At 51.1% G+C, this 20,820-nt stretch overlaps 1 protein-coding gene across 13 annotated transcripts in view; it reads right to left on the bottom strand.

Annotated features, from left to right (window-relative positions):
- Positions 1-4,935: 4,935 nt before the first annotated feature.
- Positions 4,936-20,820, bottom strand: part of EHMT1 (euchromatic histone lysine methyltransferase 1) — a 123,046-nt gene continuing 107,161 nt past the window's right edge. For all 13 annotated transcript variants that reach the window (XM_063352793.1, XM_063352795.1, XM_063352801.1 and 10 more), the window contains 9 exons: positions 20,304-20,458; positions 19,322-19,489; positions 18,796-18,940; positions 17,747-17,824; positions 16,444-16,559; positions 13,827-13,913; positions 9,162-9,240; positions 5,825-6,000; positions 4,936-5,560 (listed from right to left, as the gene is read on the bottom strand). In XM_063352793.1, the coding sequence (XP_063208863.1) occupies positions 5,377-5,560; positions 5,825-6,000; positions 9,162-9,240; positions 13,827-13,913; positions 16,444-16,559; positions 17,747-17,824; positions 18,796-18,940; positions 19,322-19,489; positions 20,304-20,458 (1,188 nt within the window). In that variant the 3' untranslated portion in view covers positions 4,936-5,376. The remainder of the gene's footprint in view (positions 5,561-5,824; positions 6,001-9,161; positions 9,241-13,826; positions 13,914-16,443; positions 16,560-17,746; positions 17,825-18,795; positions 18,941-19,321; positions 19,490-20,303; positions 20,459-20,820) is intronic.

The raw sequence follows: 20,820 nt of genomic DNA, 5'->3' as shown, positions 1-20,820 counted from the left end.
TAAACAGAAATTAAAAAGCTGAGTCGAGCAGGAAAACTCAGGTGTGAGGCTGAGCTTGGTCAACCTCCCCCTCCCAATTAAAACGGCAGCACGGCACCTCCGCTCGCAGGCGGCGTTAAGTAATATTTTCTTTTTCTGGGCATTTACTCCATTAGTGCTGTTGCCTGGGGAAGGGTTGGGGGGGGGCTGATCCCGACCTTCCGCCGGCATCAACACCTCTCTCCTCGCCTGCTTCGTCGCCCCCATCCCGTCTGCAGGCTTTAAACCTGACCCTCAGCCTGACGCGAGGCTCCCATAGCCGACAGCCGGGATATCAAGGCCCTTCCCTGCCGGCAGCGCCAGCGCCCGTGGCTTTTCATCCTGCCCCGTAACACTGGAAAGGAAATTAAAAGGGTGATAAGGGAGCTCTTTCGGCAGACGAAGGAGCATTCTGTGCTATCAGTGAGATAAACTCATATTTCTTCCTGCCCTGGCAAAGGCTCAGAAATGAGACGTGGGGTGAAATCGTACGTTTATAGACCTTTTATAACTCTTACCTGCCGCTCCCAGGCTGTGGGATAACCGTCGCCCTCGCTGGCGTTTCCTCGGTGAGGGAGGTCGGCGCTGCGGGACGGAGGGAGAGATGGAGTCTATAGAGAGCAGAAGCTGGGTCAGCTCCGGCATTTCAGGGTCATTCTATGGCTTTGCTGGGCAAGTTCAGCTGCAGGGTGATGGCCACCGCCTTCGGGTGCCTTTCTAACACACCCCCCCTGCCCGGCACCCCCTGGAGAGACGAGCTCAGCAGCTCCACGACCTCTCGGTGACGGAGGGTTGACTCGGGGAAATGCTGTGACATCCCGTGCGGCTGGTTTTGATCCATCCACGTGTCACCCCCCTGGCCCCAGAGCAGGTGATCGGCCCCTGTGCAATGCTTCCTTATAGCTATAGGGGGCTGATGCCTCTCGGGAGGGGTTGAAGGATGGAGCCCGGCTCAGTGCCACAGCCTGGCCCCCCGACAAGGGACCCCGAATCACCCGGCCCCGCTGCTGCAGTGCATTAGCACAGCCCCCCCCCCGCACCCCGAGCTGTGAGCGCGGTGCAGCACCCCAAAAAGGGCCGTCGCACCCTCTCCCGCAGAGCCCGCGCTGGGCACAGGACACAGCTCAGTCCAGACCCACAGTGCACCCCCACCTTGGCCTGGGGCGTCCCCAACATTCACTGGGGGGGATCCAGTGGGAAGAAGGAGGGGAGCAGGGATATCCCATGCATGGAAAGAGAGTGGCATCTCCTCCAGCTCTGTAAAATCAGCTTTTTTGCCCCATTACCCTCCTCCCAGCCATGTGGATGAGGGTGGGATGCTGTGGGGTGTAGAAGATGCCCCACCTGAGCTCCGCACCCAAATCCAGCATCCAGCCCCTGGTCCCGCTCCCCGGGATGGCTGCGCGACCATGGGGACGTCCCAAAGCATCGCACACCGAGTGCCGAAATCCCCAGGAAAAGGCAAATGAAGGATTGATGGTTTCTTTGCATCTCTCACACCACCCTCAGAGTGAAAAATTCCTGTTCAATCAGACAGCCCTTCTGCGGCTCATCCTCACCTGTGGAAATGTGGTGAGGCATTAAATATGTAGATTTAATTTTCATTTATTTGCACAGAAAAGCAAAAGCTGGGGGTTACCTGTGACTCTGTGCGAGCCGGTGATGTTCAACCTCTGCCCATCTCCCCCGGGAGCAAATCCCCTCCGCACCCAGGACCAGCATCCCGTGACCCCCCACACCGCCGGAACCACGGGTGTTTCCCACCCTCAGCCCCAGGAAAAGGACCGGTTCCAGGAAAGTTATGTTCAGATATTAGATTTCTCTGGGGGTTTTCCACTTCTCACCTTCAATTAAAGCATATTATTTTCATTATAATGCTTAATTATACAATATTGGAAAGTATTATTATAATTAGCATTAGCCCGTAGTTAAATGGTCTCGACGTGAGAGGGCACGTGGGTCTCTTCAAGGGCCCCGCTCGCTTTCCCCGACAGCTCTGGCTGTTCCTGACTGCGCCTCTCGCAATTCCAGCGGCAAAACCCCATCGTTTCTCATCCAACGGACCCAACCTACAGACACGGTGTTTTATTGACCTCAAGCTGCCAGACGTGGGTGGTTTGGGAGATCTCACCTTCTCCACCAGCAATAAAAGTGCCCAGAGGGAGGAGGACGGCAGCAAGTGTGCCAGTATCTTTCCAGTTTCTGAAGGGGGCCTACGGGAAAGGGGGTCTCCCTACAGGAGAGGGACTTTTTACAAGGGCATGTAGTGACAGGACGAGGGGTGGTGGCTTCCAACTGGAGGAGGGGAGATTGAGATGAGATCTGAGGAAGAAATTCTTGGCTGTGAGGGGGGTGAGCCCCTGGCCCAGGTTGCCCAGAGAAGCTGTGGCTGCCCCATCCCTGGAGGGGTTCAAGGCCAGGTTGGACGGGGCTTGGAGCAACCTGGGCTGGTGGGAGGTGTCCCTGCCCAGGGCAGGGGGTGGCACTGGGTGGGCTTTAAGGTCCCTTCCAACCCAAACCATTCTGTGATCCTAAGCCCAGAGCCCAGCTGGGGCTGGGATGGTGCAGGGTGAGGCTGAAGCCAGCAGGGACGTCCCCAGCATGGGGAAAAACCACCTGGGAGCTGCCGAAGCTGCCAGCGGGACAGGGATGGGAATGGCGACAGGGATGGGGACGAGCCGTGAGGTTCTCCAGCCGTGGGGCTGCGGAGTTGGAAGCCGGGAACAGCTCTGTCCCGAAGTGACGCACGGACGAGGATGATGAGGGCACCACGGGGGCTCTGCAGGTGACGAAGGCTCCTGCTGGGTGGGCAAGAGGTGGGTGAGTGTGTGCAGCCGTAGCCAAAGCCCTCCCTCCTCCTCCCACCCCCCCGGCTGGCATCGGGATGGGCTTTTCCTACCGTTTATGAATATTTTTGTGAGCGATCGATGGGCAGTGACTCAGGGCGGCGCGTGTTTTCCCCGATGCGGGGGGGTTGAGGGTGGCCGTGCTTCGTCACCCAGCCGGGACCTGGCACCCCGGGGACCCCCTGGCACCCTGGGCCCCCCCCCGGCCCCACTACCCTGCGACTCACCCCCCACAGCAGCCCCAAACCCAGCCCCTGCCACAACCCCCCAGACCCTCCCCACCTCCTGGGGTAGGAAACAGCTCTGGGGGCTGCAGGTAAGTAGGAGCTTCTCCCCCTCGCCCCTTTCTTTGGCCTTTTTGATTTATTTAATTGCCCCCATGTGGGTGCTGGGGGGGGATCACGGGCCCCTGGAAGCTGCGCCGAGCTCTGCCCGGCCGTGGGCACCGGCGCTGCCCCCCCCTGCCCCGCAGCCAGAGCCCACACAGGGTGAATTAAAGATTGAAAAATTAGGCAAAATTTAAAAACCAAACCCCCCCTGAACAAGAGGAAAATGGAATCAGGTTTCTTTTTCCCTTGCTTAAAAGTTTGCAAAGGTTTGGGTTGTTTTTTTTTTTTTTTTTTCTTTGTTCTTTCTTAATTTTCTCTTCAAGGCCAAGGATGAGAAACTGCCCCCCGGCACCCGCCCCCGCCCCGCACGCTGCCGTCGCCACCAGCAGACAAAAAAAGCCAAACTCCTTTTAAAGCACTTTTTTTTTTTTTCCTTTTTTTTTTTTATTGATTTCATTGAAAACAGAACAAGAAAATGATCAGAGCCCAAAGACTGCTCCTTTAAAACTGTCAAAAACATTAACAGAAAAAAAAAAATAATAATAATAAACATGACGGCATTATGAATGTTCTAGAAGAGATGAACAAAAAAAACCTGTTACTGCACTAATTACAGTATTTAAAGATATATGCAAAAAAAAAAAAATTAAGATAATGACCTGCCCAGCCACCACACAAAAGGTGATGGCAAATTTATTCACACTACAATACTAACAATTTAAAAAAAGTTTTGTTTTTTTCCTGCATTTTTATACTAAAATCACTTTGTTCTTTTTATACAATTGATAGTTTATATTCACGTGGTGAGCAAAAAATCACACCAGAATCAGCACCGTTTTGTTTTGTGGTTTCTTTTTGTTGTCGTTTTTTTTTGTTTGTTTGTTTGTTTGTGGTTTTTTTTTCATTTTTTTTTTTTTTCTTTTTAATGCTAGTCCTCAATGTTTCGGTAATGGTAAAAAATAAATCAGTTTATTGAAACCTCATAGCGTGTGGCTTAAAAATTAATCGAAGGTGCCCAGCGTTGAGAAAAGTGATGGGAACAGACGAGCTGGTGGCATCTAGGATCTTCTCGCCATTGACGTGTCCCGTCTGCTGTTGGCCCCAGCCGGCGGACGTGAGTCGAGGTTCTCTATTATATATATATCTCATTCGCTTTATTTGTTAAAAAAAAAAGAGAAAAAAAAAAAAACAACGACTGATTTTCTGAAGAAGTTAGTGTCTTGTACAATCCCCATCAACCTTCCCTCTCTAAAAGCGGGGCGAGGGAAATCCTTCCACGGACGAACCGAACACTGAGACAGAAACGCGGCCGAGCGGCGCAGACGAGAGCTGGTTTGTAACGGAGAAAGCCCGGGAGGGAGCGAGGTCTCGGGGGAAGCGTCTCTGGTGGGCTCGGGAGAGAGCCGGGGATCAAAGGGATTGTAAGGACTGTGGGTTTCTTCTCCTCGGAAGAGAAAAAAGCCGGTGGATTTAGGAACAAGGAGGGTTTTCGTTAGAAACGCCCTCTAGCTCCTAGGGAAAGGCCCCATCGCAACGTCCTGGGAGATGCGGGAGAAATCCATGATTAAGAGAAGAAAAAAAAAAAAAAAAAAAACCAAAACCAAGAAACAAACAACTAAAAACCAACCAAACCAACAAAAACCAACCAGCAGAACCTGCCCCGGGGCTGTGCCGAGCAAACCCAGAGGCCGGCACCTCCCTCCCCCTCCCTGCTCCCCCAGGCTTTTAGAAAGAAAGTCCCATCAAGTATTCAAAGTTTATTACAAGTGAACTGGAGATGACTTGGCATGAGCGATCCATTCAATTAACAATAGTCGGAGGACGGCGGCTCTCCCTTGGCTCTGACAACACTTAGCACATTAAGAGACGGAGGCCAGGACAGCTCGCATGGAAAAAATAAAAACGCAACAGCCACCCCTCCACACGCAACTGTGAAAACCAGCAGCTTTCCAGGACCGGGGAGGGGAGAACAACATCACGGAGGCGGGATTCGCTTTTACTTATTCCTCAAGTAACAGTCGGTGGCACAGCCCTAAGTGTCACAAACCCCTGGCTTTCCTTGAGCGGTTTTTTTTTTTTTCTTTTCGAGTTTTTTTTTTTTTTTTTTTTTCTCTTTAAATGGAAATTCAGACAGTATGTGAATCTCTAGGGTTAAAACAAGTCAGTCTCTGGGGAGCGGAGCCTCAAAAGGGGCCGGCTGCCGTGGCAGAGCTGGTGTCGGGGAGCCCGTTTTCCTGCGTGTCCTGGGACGAGGTGCTCGCCTGCCGCTGGGCCAGCGCTGAGCTCGAGTGTTTGCACTTGGGTGAACCGCACTGACAGCTGAAGTATTTGCCTTTGATGTCCCAGAACCTGTCTCCGTAGTCAAAGCTGCCAAGAGAGAGACAAGAGACGGGGGTCAGCGCAAAGCAGCAGCAGGCAGGACCAAAAGGGAGCGTGGGCAGCGCAGCACACCAGGCTCAGCAAACCTCGGTGCTGCCGCCATCTGGGTTTTAGAAAGCTTCAAGGGACGGAGCGCGCTTGTAGGATCCCTGGGGACACGGCCCAGGGAGCGAAGGGACGGAGTGAACCAGCTCGGGAGTGGCAGAGCTTTCATCCCTCCTCACCCCACCTTTCCCCGGCAACAGCACCTACCCGATTTCTTCTCCGGCTTCTATATGCCTGGTGCTGAAGAAGGCGATCCTGGGGAAGCGCAGGTCCTGATGCGACATGAAGACTCGCACCGGGATGAGGTTTGGCTCGCAGAGGTGGTTTATAAAGCGGCTGATGTTGCCGTAGAAACGGGCATCTATGCAGTACACCTCTCCATCCTAGAGGAGAAACGTTGCATCTTTCATTAGATGAGGTCGGGTTTCGTGGTATTACTGCTACTTGTTTTAAAAAAAACAAAACCAAACAACAAATGACCAAGCTCTTGGTCGTTCCCCTAAAACTCTGGAGAGCTTCAAGAACCACCACATCATGGCTGGACACCTACTGTGGGTTTAAAAGGACTGAACACACACACACTTTTATATTCAATAGTACTCTGAAAATACAATTTTCTGCACGTCCCTCTGTCCCCACAAGCCCAAAGATCTTTTATAATGCCCCTGCCACTGGCTGGCACATCAGCTCTCCCCAGCCCTGCTCCACTAAAGCACCAGTTTGGCGTAGTGGGATCGATGTTTGGTGCAGACAAACACCTTATGGGTAAAAGCCACCGGGTTAGGGGAACCGGCATCTGTTCAATCCTCTAATTGAACACGACAGCTAGGAAACACAAAGCCAGAGCCTCGAGAAAACACAGTTTTTTGCAGATAAAAGTAAAAGTGAGAACACAGAAATTCCCTTTCCAGAGAACAAGTAATATTTTGTTTTCCTTGAAAATAAAAGAACCCCCGCCTCAGGGGTTTTTTATTCCAGCAGAGAATGACTGTGCAAAGCAGAGACTTTAATTACAGAAGCTAATTTCAGTTGCAAAGAGGCCAAAAGCAAAAGGATCCATTAGCGGTGCTCAAACCCCCTTTTGGGCAAGCACCTTGCAATCGTTAATGGACGAGCTGTGCCAGATCACACTACCCGCCTGGTCCAGCAGCCCAGGGAAGATGTCCCAACGACTCGGGGAGGCGTCACCCCACATGGTCCCACATCACACACGTCGTTGCCAGCTCTAGTTTCAATTATAAGTAATTCCCATCACCCCCTCACTTCCATCCATGGAAATGCCATGGTTGGTGAGGACATCATCACCCACAGCCACATCTAGTGACCACCTGGAGAGACCTGAGCTCTCCACCATGCAAGTCAAGATGTGTTTCTTGAGAAAGGAGCCTCCTGCCTTGACCAGCACAGGCAGCATCCTCACTGTGAAGCTGATGAGGAGGACAAGTCCCAAAGCAAACTGCTTCCCACCTTGCTACGAGGGTATCAGGAACCTAAGAGTGACATGGTGGCAAGTAGAGAGGAAGAAGAGAAGCCATGAACCTGCTCTGGCATGAGATGAGTCTCCTTCTCAAGAGTGGGAAGGCACCAGGGTTTCCTAGAAGGGAGGACGCCTGCAGAAAGCCCTTCTTGCCTGGAGGCAGGGGCACAGGGATGCAGCAGCACCCAGCCCCCACCACTGCCACTCCTCAATGGAGCGCAGCAGGGCCACCTGTGTGAGCAAGGACTGCAGAGGATGGGCCTGTGTGTGGGGAAGGGGTGGCTTAACACGACCAGAAAGCAACCACAGCAGCTAAAACTCAACCTCGTCTTCCCCAGAAACTGCATGGGTTTTTTCCAGCTCTCTAGTACAGAGACAAGAAAACCACCCCTTTAGCCAGTGGAAGCTCCAAGAGCATCTCTTGTGCTGTGTCTTCCTCCTGGGAACCCAGCACCGGCAGTAAGTTTTGGCCGTTTGATGCTTGCCCTCTTTCAGGCATGGAATGGGATGTGACTGCAGGACCTGGCACACTGAAGGGTTCACCGTGCACGTGGCCTTGCGTGACAACTCAAGGTACAGGGACATCAGAAATGACATCCTCACCCTTGTCTCTCACTACAGCACCAGCCCACCACCCCTTCAAGACACACCAGGCCCCCACGGCTGCCCCTCCCAGGGTTGGGGTTCACGGCTTTAATTTCCCATTGTTCAGGAGGCTGCAGGACGCGTCTGGCTCTGCCCTGCCCTCCTCCACCCAGCCCCACGGGCTTCTCGTAACCATCACTCCATGACTTGGTGCCTGGTTTTCTACAGATGCACCACTACGAAGACACCATGAAAAAAGATGACGTGTTTGCACCCCTACTTAGATCTCCACTGGAGGCTTGACACGAGCAAATGCAGAGGTTCTCCCTCAAGGCAGCCAGGCAGGGGTCAACCTAAAGGCAAGGAAAGGCCCAGGCGAGGTCTCGCTCATAAATGCACAAATCTTAGAGTCATAGGGTTGGCAGGGCCCTCTGGAGATCACCCAGTCCCACCCCCGGCCAGAGCAGGGTCACCCAGAGCAGGTGGCACAGGAACGCGTCCAGGCGGGGTTGGAATGTCTCCAGAGACGGAGACTCCCCCACCTCTCTGGGCAGCCTGTGCCAGGGCTCTGCCACCCTCACAGCAAAGAAGTTCCTCCTCATGTTGAGATGGAACTTCCCATGCTCGAGTTTGTGCCCATCAGAATGAAGTCTCTGCTGCTTTTCAACTCCTTAATTACAGTTTGACCCCTCTTGTTTTCAGACTGACTACAAGACTCAGTACTTATCTTTTTTCAGTTGTTGAATGTCTGTTGCTTTAAAAAAAAAATAAATAAAAAAATAAAGTAAAGCTTCATTGTCACTAGCTGATGACAGAAACAAGACAGGGACTGTTTTACAGCCTTCCTTGGAAGCCACCCCACGTCTCTGAGTCCCCAGCTCACCTTTCTCCTCTTTTCCTCTCCCAAGGAAAGTCTGAAGTGATGGCCTTGCTTAAAAGCTTTAGATCGCATTTTTCAAAGCAAGATTTCTGCTCTGAGACAGCCCTCCGCAGAGCAGCGCAGGAAAACTACCAGCAGAACAAGCCTCACGCCCCTGCCGGGGTATCTGATGGATCCCTTTATAAGTGAAGAGGGCTGGGTTTCTTTTTCAGTCTTCCAGCTCATCTTTTTATGAAGAACTTACAGAGCTGCCAATCACCACAGATGCACGTCTGCATATACACACTTGAGCATCGAAAACTGAACAACTGAACTCAGGATGTCCAAATGGTTTTGACAGAAGAGGATCTTGCACCGAAACTGGCGTGGGCAGCACGTACCATGGTGACCCAGCACTGCCGGACTCCGTTATCATTTTAACAAGCCCTAAACCTTACCTCAAACACTCTATATTTTGATTAAAATGCACCGAGGACGTGGTCCTTCTCTTTGCGGGCTTTCGGATCACGCTGTACATCAAGATGGAGATAAATACTGTCTCTGCTCATTTGGAGAAGCAAGACCTTGGGTTTGTCTCGTTAAGACGCCTTCCGATACAGTACCTTGTTGTCAAGGTCAAAGAGGTAGGAGTCCTCTTCACGGACGTCTGCCTCAGAATCGGATATCAGCTCACCAACGTACCTGCGGACAAACAGGAAAGGCAGAAATAAGATGCTCGTGCAACCACAAGCTTGGGGTTTAACACCTCTTCCTGGGAAGAGGGAAAGAAAGGGACACAGCCCGGCTACGGACGGCAGCCCACAGCCTGGGCAGCGCAGGTCATCTCAGAGCCACCCGGGCAAACTCAGCTTTGCCAACTCACAGCAGCTAAAACCTGGCTCCAAACTCCGTCTTTTCAGGGCAACAATTTTAATATTAAAAAATGGAGTCCTCCAACAAAATTCACTTTTCCTGAGGACTATGTTTCCGTTTGCAAACCTCTTCCTTGGCCAAGATCAATCCATTAAGCCAATTCTCCTTATGTTCATGGTGCAGAGTTGGCCACGTCCTGGCTCCCCCATACACCCCTGCAATGCTTGTGCTGGTTACAACCCAATGCAAAATGTTTGTTTCCGTCCTTCCTATATTTTCCAGGGTACTTCGACCAGTTACATACACTACATACCTTAAAAAGTTTTGGTTTACAAGTCTTAACTCTAAAACCGGTCCTTACCTGCCCGGATCTAGGCTTCTTTCTCAAGCCCTTTCAAACTTCTTTCTCAAGCCCTTTCAAACCTGAATAAATCAGAGCTGTGGTCCAAGTAACAACCACCTTGTTGTAAAACTGGTGCAAGGCAGATCACAACCAGGTCCTCCGAGCACTGCAAAGCATGTGCTGCTTGGCCTGGCTTGCCCAGAAGGACTAAACACACGCACCACCTTTCACACCCCAGAGGGATGCTGGTTTTGCTGGGAACTCCCTTGTTGCAGGGGTCCCCGTTGCGCTGGTATCCCCACATTTACATCCCCGGCTCCACGTTAAACAGTTTTAGGCTGCCAAGGTTCAACGTTTCCTGCCCTGCCCTGCTTGCAATCAAAGTAGGAGACAGAAGAGGCGAGGTGCCAAGCCAGAGGGAGGATACGAGAGAGAAGCAACAGCAACGGTATATTCTGATATGTAAATCTTCCCAGTGTTTAATGTGATGCTAATTAATTATAAGCAAAGGATTCACAATACGAATAAATATTCTTCGCAGCATCAACAGAGACTTCCATGATCGGCAGCCATTACCGCAGCATCCCTCTGCAGCTCGCAAGGCATTTTCGAAGCGTTAACCAACCGCACCCACTTCCCCCTGTGGCTCACGGCAGCGTTTAACTCTAGGGCTGGGGAAGAGCAGAGCCACAAAACACCAACCTGGAGAGGACCCACGCACTCCGCGACAAGGGATCGCATGGCTGCAGTTCCCAAATGTGAGTGATCCGGCCAAGTTGCTCTGCCAGAGCAAGAGGCTGCCGCCGCATGTGATCCGCCTGTTTGCCCCCACCCCATCTTGTTATTTATTAAGCGCTCTCATAAGGCTGCGGCGTTACTGGCAATCACATGCTCGTTGGTGACCTGAAGCAATACGAAGATGATGGCCAGAGAGGGAGAGGAATTGCTGTAGCACGGCACTGTAGCCAGCAGCAGCTGAGAAACAGCTGAATAATGCTGCACGGAGAGACACTCTGCTCAGGGACAGCCACTTCACGTTTACTACCCAGTGAAACAAAACCCCACAATCTAATTAAAAATTGTTGTTTTGATGTTCCTTTAAAGACTATTCCTGTAACTCATTTCCTTTCCAGGACTGCTTCCCCATACAAACGGTTCCCTACTTGCCCAGATGCAAGATTATGGAAGGATGTGCAAGAGGTGCATGTTTCTACCCCAAAAAAGAGCAGGAGCATCAGTCCCTTCAGTTGTGGCTGCCCCATCCCTGGAGGGGTTCAAGGCCAGGTTGGACGGGGCTTGGAGCAACCTGGGCTGGTGGGAGGTGTCCCTGCCCAGGGCAGGGGGTGGCACTGGATGGGCTTTAAGGTCCCTTCCAACCCAAACCATTCTGTGATTCTATGATTTAAAAACTCCTGCAGTCAAGCCAGTATCTTTCTTCTCAGCAAGACATTCGGCATGCTGATGGCAAGTAACTACATGTCAGAGCTTTACAGTGCCACTCATCACCGCAAGATCAGAGCGCGCTCCATGCAAAAATCCAGAGCAACAAGCTGTCCCTAGCACAGGCTCCAGCAGTTTCCACGGATGGGGGAGACGGCACGTCTAGGGCTTCTCTGGCTCAAGGCATGGCTAAAATACCTGGCTGGATGCAGATGGTATCTTATTACAGCATCACTGTTTTGTACAGAAATTAAATATTTGGAAACCACATAATGGACATGCACCGAAAGGCAGAGAGCGGATCCTCACAAACCTCTGGTTTCTGCATCCCACTAATTCAAGGCCTCTCCAGTAACAGCTCTTAACCAGCTGCGCCGTTTCCAGAACGAGCAGTTACACCATCTGACAACCAAGCACCAACAGAGCAGATCCGAAACAACCCACAGCAACAGGGCGAGCAACGGCAACGTCTGAGCACTGAGAAATTCGGAGGTCGGGGAGAAACCTGCACACGAGCACCTTCCTGAGCATCTACGGGATGAGCCTAAAATCTCCATGGGAGCCCAGCGGGGCAGGGAGGATGGCACTGCTGCATCTCCCCCCGCTACGCTGCTCCTTCCAGGATGGCGCTGAAGGTACTGGAGACTGTTAGTAGGAGGGTCTGGAGCTTCTGAAGGGTCGGAGGAGCCCTGGAGATGAGGGCGGGAGGGCTGGCTGTCCACCGCGCTGGCGGAGCTGTGCTCCCAGCTGCCAAACTGCTCCGAGCGCTGCTCAGCGCTCCCTACAGAAGCTGCTGCGGGCTGCCAGAGGGACAGCCTGCACGCAAGCAGAAAGGGAAAGGGAAACCATTTTTGGAATGATTACAGAGAAAAGCTGAAAGGTACCTGAAGCACGGAGCAGGCTGAAAAGCAGTATGTGTGTAAGAATGGCATTTACACACACAACCAGTTGGGATCAGGCAAGTTTTGCAAAATAAAAGTGTTGTGAGAACTATTCCAGATTCGCCTCCCATACGGGCATACGTGAAAAATTATGGAATAAAAGCCATCCTTACACCAACACAATTATCATCCTTCCAAAGCAGAGTAATAACCCCCGCACAAAGCGAATACCCGCTCGGGGCTCTGATCCTGAGGTTTAATGCAAAACACTCTTCCTCAGGAGCCGATCCCGGGAGCTGCTGTGTGCAAGCAGCCCCCGAGCACTTTGCCAGAGACGAGGAAAAGAAGAACCCAAGTCCGTAGGCTGCACAAAGCCTCACAGGAAGGACACCAGTGCAGCTGGCTTGAGGAGGAGAGAAGGACTGGAGCTGGTGAGTTGAATAAATAACGTGTGCGTCTGAGAGTGACAGGATCCTGCACGGGCAAGACATAAATTAGCTCAGTTTTTTAGTATGCAGCTCATTTAGATGATGAAGAAGATAGCGCCTACCACGGAAACAGTGTCAGCAGCTCCTGGCAAGGGTGGAGGAAGAGTTAAGCGTGGTTGTGGTATCCGCGCCCCATCATCTCTGACGCGCTGCACAACGCGCCCATCGCTGGTAATTACACCATCACACAGGGCTGCCCCGTTTCCTTGGGCTGCCCGTTCACCACTGCTTATTTTTCTCAAATATTAGCATTCCAGTAGGATTTGGTAAAGTCTCTGCCTTTTTTGTTTGGGAGTCATTTGCTCGCAGGCGCTGGCTCATCTCTGGGCCCTGACCCAGGACGCAGAGACTTTTGGTACTTAACAGGAAGCTCCACCTGAAGACAGGCCGAAGACACTCCCCAAAACCAGCAATTTTAACCTTTACCTCTGAAAAAACATTTTATCACCTGGCAGCTCCTAACGTGGAAGAAATACTTGGCTGATTCCCTGCCAATTGTTCATTTTCCTCCTTTTTTTTTTTTTTTTTTTTTAAAATTCTGCAATGATCTTCCTCAACCCCCCGCCCCAATTCTATAAAACATCAATAACTAGTTCCAAAAAAACCCTAGCACCTACTTCCACGAAGGGCAGGAGTCCAGCCTTATTAAGGTCTTAATCGCTTTCCAAATACTTTCCAAAATATTTAATATATACACCGCTTTTAAAGCCTAAAAACTGTGGGGTTCTACAGCAGTTTTTTCATTTGACATAAATCTGAGCATTTTTGTTCTTAAGTACTCCGTTGAATCAGGGCCGAAACATGTGCTCGACGCCAAGCGCTTTACTGTTTTGCTGAATCAGACTAAAGCCGGAGCCGTGACACTGGAAAACCTCTTGAGAAGTCAGTATTGAAAAAGAAAATGATCTGATATAAAAAAGTCATTCCAAATTGCCTTGGCCTTAAATGTCCTATATCCAGGGTGAACACGTGAGTTGAGCACATCTGCAGCACAACCCAAACATTTTTCCCCCACCGCTTGTGTTTCAGAGGGGTCCGAGAGCGGAGCACAGATCCCAGCAAGACAGAGAGGGGTGGACAAAGCTCCACGGTACAAGGAAAAGGACAAACAGACCAGGAAACAGAAGCAGGAAACCTCTGACTGAGGGCAAGCAGCTCAGCCAATGTGATTTGCGTGAAAACCTCTCCTTAAAGAGGAGCAAACCATCCCGGCCCGCGGGAAGCACTGCGTTTGCCTGAGCTAATGAAAGCTGAATAACTTACTCGCACACAAAGGTTCCCAGTGGAATGTCTTGCATTGTTCGCACACCCCAGCCCATCTTTTGTGTCCGATAGAGCTGCAATCGAGTCCTAGAAAAGAGGAAATGAAGCCACATTAACTGCAGCACTCTGCAGAAAGACAACAAATTTTCACAGAGATGAGCAAAAAAACCCAGCAGCCTTCCACCAGCACAAACCCAACGATGATTTCGATATTCGACCCCTCCAGTGCTCACGCTGGCACCACTGTGACTACGCTCCATCCCACCGCCGCTCTGAGCCTGCGGGCACATTCTGGGATGGGAACTGCCAGGGAACAAGGGACCGGTACCCACCAAGCCCTTCTCCCTGCCCAGCTGCACCTCGCAAGGTGCACACCTAGGGACCGGGGAAGAGTGTGTGGGACTGGCTGCTCTGGGGGGTTATCCTGTTGATTTACCCGTCGGTAGCGGGGAGATTTAGATGAGATCTGAGGAAGAAATTCTTTGCTGTGAGGGTGGTGAGCCCCTGGCCCAGGTTGCCCAGAGAAGCTGTGGCTGCCCCATCCCTGGAGGGGTTCAAGGCCAGGTTGGACGGGGCTCGGAGCAACCTGTTCTGGTGGGAGGTGTCCCTGCCCAGGGCACGGGGTGGAACGGGATGATCTTTAAAGTCCTTTCCAACCCGAACCATTCTACGGGACACCAGTATCCCACCACCAGCATTTCTTATCCCTTCCCTGCGCGCACTCGGGGGAAGGCAGGGAAGGTGGAAGGGGACTCAAGGTAGCGCAGCTCTGCAGGGAGGGGGCTGCGAGGGGAAGGCAGGAGCTTACGCTGAATTAAGAACACCTTGAGCTGAGTGCTCTGATCCCTTTGCCCTCTGCTGAGGCCAGGGCATTTAGCAGCTCCATCATATCCAGCTCCCTGGCTGAAAGACAAGGAAGAAACGCTGCAACTTGAAACTTCTTGGTGTAATAGCCGCTCTGTGGAATTTTACTGATGGAGTTTATAGGCAGAGAAACAATCCTGTAAGTCATTCTGCCTCCTGCTCAGCCAGAACTTGAGTTAAGTGCAGGATGAACGGTCTCCAGGGCTAGGGAAGGCTTGCTCTGTCCCCAAGGGAACTAAAACCCACTCTCAGCAACGCTGTTATCGGAATAAAGAGAAATGCGACGCTCACCTTAACTTCACCCCGTTGCTTTTTCCAGTACTTCTCTCCTCTTCCCCCCACCCATTCCCTCCTTGCACCGTCAGCTCAAACCAGGGGCTGTGCATGTTCTCACATTTGCCCACAGCTCCTGGAGCCTTCACCAGGGCAAAACATGACTTTATGAGAACAATCGCTCTCAGATAAACCCGTTATAATGCTGTATTTCAGGCTTGAGGAAAGCTCCCCCATGTCTCGCTGCGTCCACCACAGCAGAGCAGAGAGCCACGCTCAGGTCCAGGCTCTGCGGGGCCGCAGCTCCCATCTCCGCTTCCCGGCTGAGCTGGGTCAGCCTGCCAGATGGAAACGTGTGCGCTGCCGAGTGGAGTTAATTTGGAGGAAATCTGATAAAGGAAGCAGTGAAAATGGAGCAGGAGCACCCACGTGTCACGCTGCAGCCCAAATGCAGGAGGTTTCCTCTGTGGCCTCCCCAGGGACCCCCAGCACAGCTCTGCCAAGACACCTGACCTCATCCCTAGCTTCCCAAAAAGCCGCTCTCCCAGCCTCCTGGTCAGGTTTCCAACCCTTCCAATCTTTCAGAAAAATACTTTAGCAAGGCAAAAAATGCAAAAGAAACAGCTCGAGCTGTACAGCTCCTAAATAAACACCCACGTAGACACCGGAGCTCTGGAGCTTGGCAGGGAAAAACAGAGAGGGGTAAAGTTCTGTGGAAATGCATCGAGCTTTTTCCTTACTTATTTTTAACGTTGCAAAATGTCATTGAAACTACAAAGCTTGCAAAAAAGAAAGTGGTGTCTGTACTACAAAAAATTTGCAAAAGTCTTTTTTTCCCAACGGGATTTCTTTGAGCTTAATGTGGTGGTGACAAACTTCTCCATAGCACAGGTCCACAACAAAACATGTACATTTTTAGCCTGGCACCAAAATCCTAGCAGCCTGATCTGCAGCACCGAGGCCAACAGGTATTCAGGTATCCAATGCAGGGGGAGTCATGCCAATAACTTGGAAATTTTAAGCAGCCAAGCCTGGGCATGCTGGCCTATATTCCTAACATAGACTGCTAACTTACAAGATCTTCTAAATGAAGGTTTTGCAGTTTCTGTTGCTGTTATTTTCTTCGCAGATCTTCACCTGAGAAGTTATATCCAGGCTGCTCACGCAAACCCACAAGCCGTTTATGTGTTTGATGGTCAGGCTGATGAAGAATGCCGCAGTTCCACGTGACGGCAACAGGGGCAAGGTGCAAATATTAATTGAGCTCATCAACCCACTGCTGCTTCATTCCCACCGGCAGCACACAGGAACCCATTTGCACCCCACCACTGTGCGGTGGCACCTGCCCCAACTTCTGTCTCATCTCGGGAAGTCCTGGGTTTGGGGGGGTTATGGGCGAGCTGAGACTAGAGAGCCAGAAAGCTCAGGAGTTTGGTGTTGGTCTTGCCGAGACAAGCTACTTTTGGATCCTCCTGCTCACCTGAGCCCATTCTGCACCACCCGGTTCCTACAGGTCCGCCAGCACGAGCACGCGTGGTTACACTCAAAGATCAGCGGCGGCTCAGCCATGTTGAATTCAGGCAGGAGTCGGCCGTCCTGAAGAGGAGAGGCATTCAAGACTGGGTTAGTTGGCTGTTCTTGTGACCCCCCCCAAACCAGAGGCAGGCCAAGAGCAGAAATTGCCCCGAGTGTAAAAACAGGCCAGAGAACCCCAAGCTGGAGGCATGCCCTGACCTCCCCAAAACCAGCCTGAGACCTCAGCTTCTGCAGTGGTTTTGCTCAACCCTGACAGCAGCACAGTCGCCACGACCACCGGCAGCTGACAAACGGCAAGAGACCATCTAGATTTTTGCTGCCTGCCATCACCCTGCTCACCACCGAAAAAAAAATAATCTCACAGTGCTGTGCAAAAAAGCGGTGTGCATCATCATTATTATCATTTTGCAGTGCTGGAGGGCAGAAGCGGATGCTCCGTCTGGCTCTGGAATAGAGCCTAAACTTCCAGATTACAAGGCCACTACACCCAAGTTCTGTGAACCACATTATCTTCCCAAATAACACTCCCAAAAAAAGCTACAATTCAATTATTTATCAACCATATAGGATCAAGGAAGCGATAGGCGCAGTTCATCATATTTAACAAATTTGGCTTTTAAGGCTTGAAAGATGTAATCGCCTATTAATGTGTAAATAAAATGGCTACAAAGCAAAGAAAGATGCCAGTATTCCCCCTGGGAGAAACTTGCAGAAATATACAGAACTTTTGATCTTAGCAGAACCTGTCCAAATATTAACCTCAAAACCTCCCTGGAGGACTGAAGCATCCTTACCCAAAACAAACCAGGCTCCTGGCAATGTCGCAGTTAAAACATCTTTACTTTGCCTTCATCCAGAAGGATCACAATAAATAAAAGCTAGGAAAAAAAAAAATCTCTCTACTACCCTCCCCTTGTTTACATATTACAGCATTTTCTGTGTTGCTCTGAAATGGAAGCTGATTTCACGCATGGATTATTAAATGCTCTCTATCACATGGGTATAATTAATGGCTCAGTTGGCATGACAGTAACACAAATAAATAACACAGAAAAGCTTCCCTCAGTATGCATTTTGTTATTGTCACATACTTCTCAAAGCTGAGACTACAACTTCAGGCATTTTAAAACAAAACGCAGAGGAGCTGTGCAAGGCGGTGTTTTTGAAGTACTATTATAAACCCTGAATTGTGCAAAGTTCAGCTCACGAACACGGGTCTAACCCACCATGAGGTTCTGCGTCCTCACCTTATCATACCAGCAGCGCATACTGAGTTGGCCACACATGCAGTTACTGGAGGAGCAGTCGTCTATACACACGCAATACTGGAAGAGAAGAAAAGGGGTTAACTCCACGCCACTCACACAGAACTGAAAGAGCAACTTCTGTGACGGGTCAGAGAGGAAACCACAAGCCTTCGCCTTCTCCTGCTGCAGCTCATTAGCCAGAAAGATAACCAGCCTCGTCGGCTCAGTGGCATTTTTACTCCATTATTTGTTTCTGTGTGCGATGAATGTCAAAGTACTCCGGCTTGCAGGAAAGGATCCCATACTGAGCCATCCTCATTGCTCATAGGAGGACGTCCCCGCGTGTTAAGTAACCTTCCTCCATGCCCTATGAGCTGTACTCCACGCTTGAGGACAAGGAAGGCTCCAAGGAGGAACCAGAGCTGGGAGATGATGCAACGCGATGTCTCAGTCCTCCCCTGCTGCTCGCTTCTTCCCACACGGGTGCTCCAGCTGGCTGCTTCCCCAGCACTCCCAAACCAGCACCGTCCCACCATCAGCTGCCACACAAAGGGCTTGGGCACGGGACGTTCACCTCAGCCATCTCAGAGCTGTGGGTCACCTTCACCCTACACTTGCCCACCTCTGCTTTCACAGCTCAGCCCTTCAAGGACTTCCAGTATCACAGTGAAGCCCTTGGCCTGGATGCTGCAGGCAGCAGGGAGACAGCATGAGGAAGGTCTCCCAGCAACTCACTAACTCTCCAGATACAGAACAGAGGAAAAGGATAAATGGGAAACACACCAGCCAGCACCAGATGGCTGATGCTACAGCACAGAGCTGATTACGGGGGTTAGCTTAAGTCTCAGAAAGGAAGAAAAGCAGAATCCCACCTCCTAGAGCAAGAGCTGGAGTTTAGGACTACAGCCTTAGCCGGAATTTGATGGCAATAATAGGATTTGCATTCCCATTTTGCATGCAAAGCCCGTTCTGAGGTGCAGTGCACTGCAACAGCTCTGAATGCACACACCAGGACAGGAAAACACACGTGGATACACACGCTCCCTCACCTGTAAATGAGTGATGTTTCTATCAATGTCCATCGGGGAGGTGACGCAGTTCTGTGAAACGTATTTGTAGTTGCTAGGACAAGGCTCGCTGTCCACTGAGTTGACGCAGGGAATCGGGATCCGCTCATAACCCCGGGCAATGTCTCTGTCAGTGGGAGAAAGAGAACTGTCACAGAAGAAAACCTCCCCCCGAACAAGGGGCCATTCAAATGCCATCCTGGGGCAGAATTACTGTCTTTGATCACTGAGCGTTCAAAGCCGGAAAGCAATTCAGACTAGAACAGAGTTTACTTTTTTCCACCCTGCCTTACAGATTGTTCTTTGTGCCTGCGAATATTTCCATTTGGAGGATGAATTTACAAACCACGGTCTGAATCAGCATGTGCTTAATTCTTGCTGAGCTCAAACTGACCTTCACACCAGTTTAAAAAGCTAAGCGTGCCCCTACAGTCCTTTCTTAAACCAGGCCCCCAGCCTCCCCCATGCAAGGGAGGGGGCCCACAAGCAAAGCCAGCCGTATTCTCACCTGCTCACGACCTTCTCTATCTGGGCAGGCTTGTCAGTAGATGATTCTTTGAGAGTCTTGTTCATCTGTAGGGCCACCCAGACCTGAGAGTTAAGGCTGGAGCACTGGAGTGGAGTCTCACCCTCCTTGTTCTTTAAAGTGACATCCGAGCCACGGGAAAGAAAGAGACTGCAAAACAGCAAGAAAGGATAAGCATCCCCCAGGAGAAACCGCGCAAGGGGAAAATGAGCTGAATCACATCCTCCAGCCAGCCCTTAAGGGGCAAGGAAGAATCTGTAGTAGCGAATAATCACCTGAGTTTTCTTTATTAAGCATGGTTCAGTGAATCCTTCTACGTGAAGGCGCTGGCAGAAGCCACAGACTGGAGCTCTAGGCACTCACGAGAGCTCTGGGCAAACCTCGCCTTGCTTCAGGGCATGACAAGTACCTTGCTGATACCAGCCTGACTTCAGACAGGCTTGAAACTCTCTGGCAGGGAAAGATATGAGGGGGGAAGAGTAGGCTGGAAATGGAAACGTGCCACGGGAAACTGGTATTGGACTTGGCCCTTGTTTATACTCACCAGCTTTTGGTGAGTAGACATGATGACTTTATTCGTAACAATGATGAAGCAAAGGAAAAGCCCTGTTACGATATTATGCAATATAATTGCAAAAGAAAGAGCTTTAACGAAGGATGCCCGATGCCTTTGTGCTGAGGAGCCCAGGCTGAGCACAGCCCCTCAAGCTCTCTGCCCAAGACTCCAGGACCACTCCACCTTTTCTGATCATTTTTTACAGCAGCTCTGGCAGCAGCGAGTATTTCAGACCCACCGCCCCTCGGAGCGGGGGTAATGGAGAAACAAACCCTCCATCCCAATTTTGTTTTGTGCTTAAACGCCAAAGGCATTCCAAAGGATCTCCCGAGCTTGCCAGCCAGCGCCCAGGCAGAGGGGAGTGAGCAGGGGAAGGGAGGGAAGCGGCAGGGCTGGAGCCGTACTTACACCACGCACTCGTAGCGGTTCTCTCTGGCTGCAATATGCAGGGGGGAGTCCCCGTGAATATTCACTGCGTGTAAATCACACTTAGCAGCCAGCAGTATCTCCGCTATGTCAACACAGCCAGAAAAAGCAGCCCAGTGCAAACAAATATTTTCCTCCTGGAGGGAAAGAAAAGAAGAGTAGAGGCTGTTTAGCGCATTAAAACCCTATCGCTTTGGGACTTCACCATCCTTAGCTCGACACCTGCAGCGTTCAACATGTGGCTTGCAGTCTCCTTCTCTACATTGCTCCTTCTGGCTGGGACTAGCAGGGCGGGCAGGGAAATCTCCGCGCAGACAAGCAGGGAGTTCTCACTCCAGCCGCCTCCACGCACCAAAGACGGGGAGGCTGCACACAAAGCCATCCATCGCCTGCCTTATACACGCAGGCAAATCGTCTGTCTCTAAGCCACAAAACAATCTGGATCAATCCACGAGAGAGGTGACAGACATGAACAAACACGCCAGAAAAGGCTAGAAGC

This window comes from Chroicocephalus ridibundus, chromosome 15 (assembly GCF_963924245.1).
Source record: "Chroicocephalus ridibundus chromosome 15, bChrRid1.1, whole genome shotgun sequence".
Taxonomy (NCBI): Eukaryota; Metazoa; Chordata; class Aves; order Charadriiformes; family Laridae; genus Chroicocephalus; species Chroicocephalus ridibundus.
The sequence above is the reverse complement of the archived record's forward strand: the minus strand, read 5'-3'. Positions and strand labels throughout refer to the sequence as shown.